This window comes from Octopus bimaculoides, chromosome 12 (assembly GCF_001194135.2).
Source record: "Octopus bimaculoides isolate UCB-OBI-ISO-001 chromosome 12, ASM119413v2, whole genome shotgun sequence".
Lineage (NCBI taxonomy): Eukaryota > Metazoa > Mollusca > Cephalopoda > Octopoda > Octopodidae > Octopus > Octopus bimaculoides.
In genome coordinates this window covers 38,402,361-38,406,947 of record NC_068992.1, presented here as the reverse complement: position 1 = coordinate 38,406,947, position 4,587 = coordinate 38,402,361, and the positions used below count along the sequence as shown (strand labels likewise).

Below are 4,587 nucleotides of genomic sequence, written 5' to 3'. Positions count from 1 at the left end.
ACTCGAATGGACCCTTGTAGTGAATCAGTATTTAAAAAATCCTATTATCCCATTATAAATTTGAGCGATGTTTCTCTGTCTGTTATGTTTTTATGTTCATTAATTCCTCCTAGACCATTGGTATAAGGACAATGAAACTCAAACCAGCAACTCCCCTAATCCCAGGGGGTCTATTTTTTTAAAGGGCCACCTAATTGGGGCTCCACTGACTTCCCCACAATATTTTTACTGCATTTTAAACTAACTCTATGGCATTGGCAACCAAATTGGAGCAATGACAATGAATTTCATACCATGAACTCCCAGGTAGTATCATAAGGAGGTTCAATTTCTGATGGGCTGCTTAAATGGGCTCCACTGACCCCACTATTTTTGTGGGTATGGAGTTTGGAATGGGGTATTGGATAATTAATACCAGAAGATACATACACAATGAATGTGTCTAAGTCTATTACATTACAAAAGGGTAGAGGGCCGTAAAGCAGCCCAGTAGTCAGGCCGAAGGCCTCAAAGGTGCCCTCCACAGGAGCTGGCATGAATGCTGCCTGAAGGGTGGCTTCAAGGTGAGTATTTTTATAATTAAATATAACTACAAGTTATATGAAAGATTTTTTAAAAATATTTTGTGCATTGGTAGAAGTATAACGTGTTGCACATATTTTAACAACAAAATTTTAGCTGAACCCCAGTTGAGAACTACTGTTTTAGACAGCATGTTCATAATAACACATGATTCACCAGTTTAAGGGGACTTTGAGACACTGTACTGTTTTAGGCAGCATGTTCATAATAACACTCATGAACGTCTCCTCCCTTGAGATGATATGTGTTCATAGTAGTTGTATTTTAATGTGGATAATCTTTTAAAAAGGGAAGTTTGCATCTAAGAACCCAGGATGGTTTCAGGTTCATTATTTACACTATTTACATTTGACGGATATTTGTCTTCATCTTGTTTGTTGTTAACACAACATTTCGGCTGATATACTCTCCAGCTTTCATCAGGTGTCTTGGGGAAATTTCGAACTTGGGTTCTCATTCCTAAGGTATTTTTCGATATTATTATTATTATTATTATTATTATTATTATTATTATTATTATTATTCAGGTCACTGCCTGATGAAGCTGAAACGTGTTAACAACAAACAAAATGAGGACAAATATGTCAAATGTAAATAATGTACATAATTCCTCATCTCTTAAATATAGAACTGTATTATGGTTTCAGGTTGTTTGGTATCAAAACAGTTAATCTTTTGTAAACTTATGATAGTATTTGAGTTCAATGCTGCAAATTTATAAAACATAAGGTATACATTGTTTTCAGTTATTGTCCTTCCTTCATATTGTGTCTTCTCCCTGTCTTTGTTACATACTCTACAACAGTTTACATTCTCAGTATGAGCATTATTCCACCTTTATTAAAATACTTGTCATTATCATTCTTTTAATCACTGTCCTATGAAACTCTGTTTTTGCCTCTAATTTTCCTTCCAAGCACTTACTTAGGGCATGCCCCTCCCACTGACAGGCTCCCGTGCCAGTGGAAAGTAAACAGCGCCATCTGAACATGGTTGATGCTAGTTCCGCCTGACTGGCTCCCATGCTGGTGGCATGTAAAAGGCACCCATTACACTCCTGGAGTGGTTGGTGTTAGGAAGGGCATTCAGCTATAGAAACCTTGCCAGATCAGATCAGTGCCTGGTGCAGCCTTCTGGCTTGCCAGTCCTCAGTCAAACCGTCCAACCCATGCTAGCATGGAAAACAGATGTTAAATGACAATGATGATGATGATTAACCTTATTTGACCCAGTTGTTCCTTTTAACTTGTTTACAAGGGCCTTTGGAATATCTTTTATCCAATCCATACCATTATGGACAATAGATGTTAAATGATGATGATGATGATGGAAATGTTCTTATTCTATTTCTTCATCTCTTATATTTTTTCATAACATCAAGTCCTGGGTCTGGCTGAGCCATGATGTCAAAAATCACATCTGACTGAGCCATTATGGCTATACAGATTACCAGCCTAAGGGTCTCTAGGTCTTTAGTACTTCTCTACCTGTATTAAAGATATTTAACTGAGAACAATTCATCTTTCATCACTTGCTTTTAACAAGTAACAGAGCTACATTTAGTCATCCTTAAAGGCCTTACCCCTGAATACAAGGATCAGGAACATGTGAGCTGTGATCCACTTGTGGGTCATAAGAATTCTCTAAGGGCCTTTTCGTCTACTATGACCTCAGGCCAAGCAAAGCCCTGAGAGAGGATTTGGTAGACAGAAACTGAAAAAAGGCTGATGTGTGTGTGTGTGTGTGTGTGTATGTGTGTGTGTGTGTGTGTTTGTCCTCCACCACTGCTTGACAACTGGTGTTGGTGTGTTTACATCTCTGTAACTTAGTTCAGCAAAAGAGTCTGATAGAATAAGTACAGTGCTTAACAAAACAATATCAGTACTAGGGTCACTTCATGCTGTCCACTTTTCTGTGTTTGCATGGATCATACAGAATTCATTGAAGCAGATTTCCTACAGCTGGATGCCTTTCCTGTCACCAGCCAATCTTCCAAATTCACTCACAGGGCCTTGGTTAAAGTAGGAGACACTTGCCCAAGGTGCTGTGTAGTGGGATTGGACCCAAAACCACACAGGTAGAAAACAAACTTCGTAACCATTCAACCATATCTACATCTAAGTATGTTTTTAAATATTACATGCAGATTGTTGTTGAATATTAGCAACCCTGCCGTTTCAGCTTTCAGCAGAGCATGATAATCTTGAGAAGAAGCAAAACAATTTATGACATTAACGAGTTCGAGTAACAACAATTGTTTTAATTGTAAAACTGATCTTTTTAACCTGTATTTAATTACTTGTTTGGTTTGTTAATCAAACAAACAAATATTAACAGGATGAAGAAGTCATTTAAACCAAAACCATCTGGCTTCATTCTTCTGTTTGCTTCCTTCAATTATTTTTTACCTGATTGAAGGCCAAAATAAAATACGTTGCCAAGCTCCAGATAATTGCTGCAGGTTTTTTTTTTTTAGCTTTTTAAAAAAAATATTGCAAATTTTTTTAAACTTTTTTTTTTGTTGCTCTTCACTTTTGTTATGCACTGCTCTCCCTACCACCCATACTCTCTCTTTTTCTCTCTCTCCCTCTCTTTCTTTTTCTCTCTCTCCCTCTCTCTTTTTCTCTCTCTCCCTCTCTTTCTTTTTCTCTCTCTCCCTCTTTCTTTTTCTCTCTCTCCCTCTCTTTCTTTTTCTCTCTCTCCCTCTCTTTCTTTTTCTCTCTCTCCCTCTCTTTCTCCCTCCCTCTCTCTCCTCTGACCAACACCTACACATTGTATATACAGAGAGACATATAAGGTAATAATGTCATTCAGAAACATATCTTTTGGAAGAAGCTAACCTTCTATGTAGATAATAAACAAATAAAACACTAGTGGCTACTTTGTGACTTTATCACTTTTGCTTGTTGCTATTTCCAGTCGTTGCCATTACAATCAACAAGTCAGTGATGTTATTATTTTAAATTATGCTTTCAACTATAATCCAGTCTTCCTGGCAGCAACAACACCACCACCACCACCACCAACAACAACAGATTGTGTGCGTTAAGGCTGGATAAACACACACACACACACACACACACACTCAGTGGCATAACAACTTTGTCAAACTTAACAACAATATCACATACACATTATTACTATATCAGTTGGAAGCAGTTCGAAGTTACATAAGACAAGTTTTAATTAATGAATTGGTAGCTTTGAAAAAAAGAAGAAAGAACAAGACTTTTATATATTTTTCATGCAAATATTTCTTTGAGTAAATTCAAAGTGTTTAAAAAAAAACATAGTGTGTGATGTTTTTGCAAGTCTATTTATGAAAACAACCTGCAAGCATTTTTGAAACAGTTTATTCACCAAGTGGCAGCAGCTAAAGATTTTACTGGAATTCAATTTATGTAAGGCTTTAAACATGTCTAGGATGGCTTCTTCTTCTCTCTGCACATGTCAACTACAATTTATATAATTCATAAATGGTGTTGTCGAATTGATAAAACTTCAAGTCCAAATGTGTTGTTACCAGCAATATGGTAGTCCATTTGATATGAAATATTGTGTAAAAGATGGACCGCCGCCACTGTATAAGACTTGCTGCATTTTCCAAAAGTACCGCAAATGTCGGACTGGTCATTTGGAATTGCACAATAAGGTGAGATGAATATTGTTACATAATGATCTTTGGTTTAATTACTTGTAGTTATCAGTGTACTATACAATTAGATATATATTTAAAAAAAATTTTCGGTACAATGACTTACTTCATTCTTTCTCTTTTGTAGTTTTTAAAAAGATTGTTTCTTTTTCCTTTTTTTGCAAGAAAAGTTTTCAAGTACATAATTAGTCACTCTCATGTTCAGCAAAAGTCAATATAGTTTCACAAACCTAGAAAATATATACATACATATATATATATATAAACATACACAAAGACAGAGAGAGAGCGAGAGAGATTTTATTTCCAGTCTATTATACACACACACACACACACACACACACACACAC

The 4,587-nt window shown here is 36.1% G+C and overlaps 1 protein-coding gene across 1 annotated transcript in view; it reads left to right on the top strand.

Annotated features, from left to right (window-relative positions):
* Positions 1–3,407: 3,407 nt before the first annotated feature.
* The window catches only part of LOC106875870 (uncharacterized), an 86,848-nt gene continuing 85,668 nt past the window's right edge, over positions 3,408–4,587 (top strand). Inside the window, exon 1 of the mRNA XM_052972036.1 lies at positions 3,408–4,234. Within this exon, the coding sequence (XP_052827996.1) occupies positions 4,094–4,234 (141 nt within the window). The 5' untranslated portion in view covers positions 3,408–4,093. The remainder of the gene's footprint in view (positions 4,235–4,587) is intronic.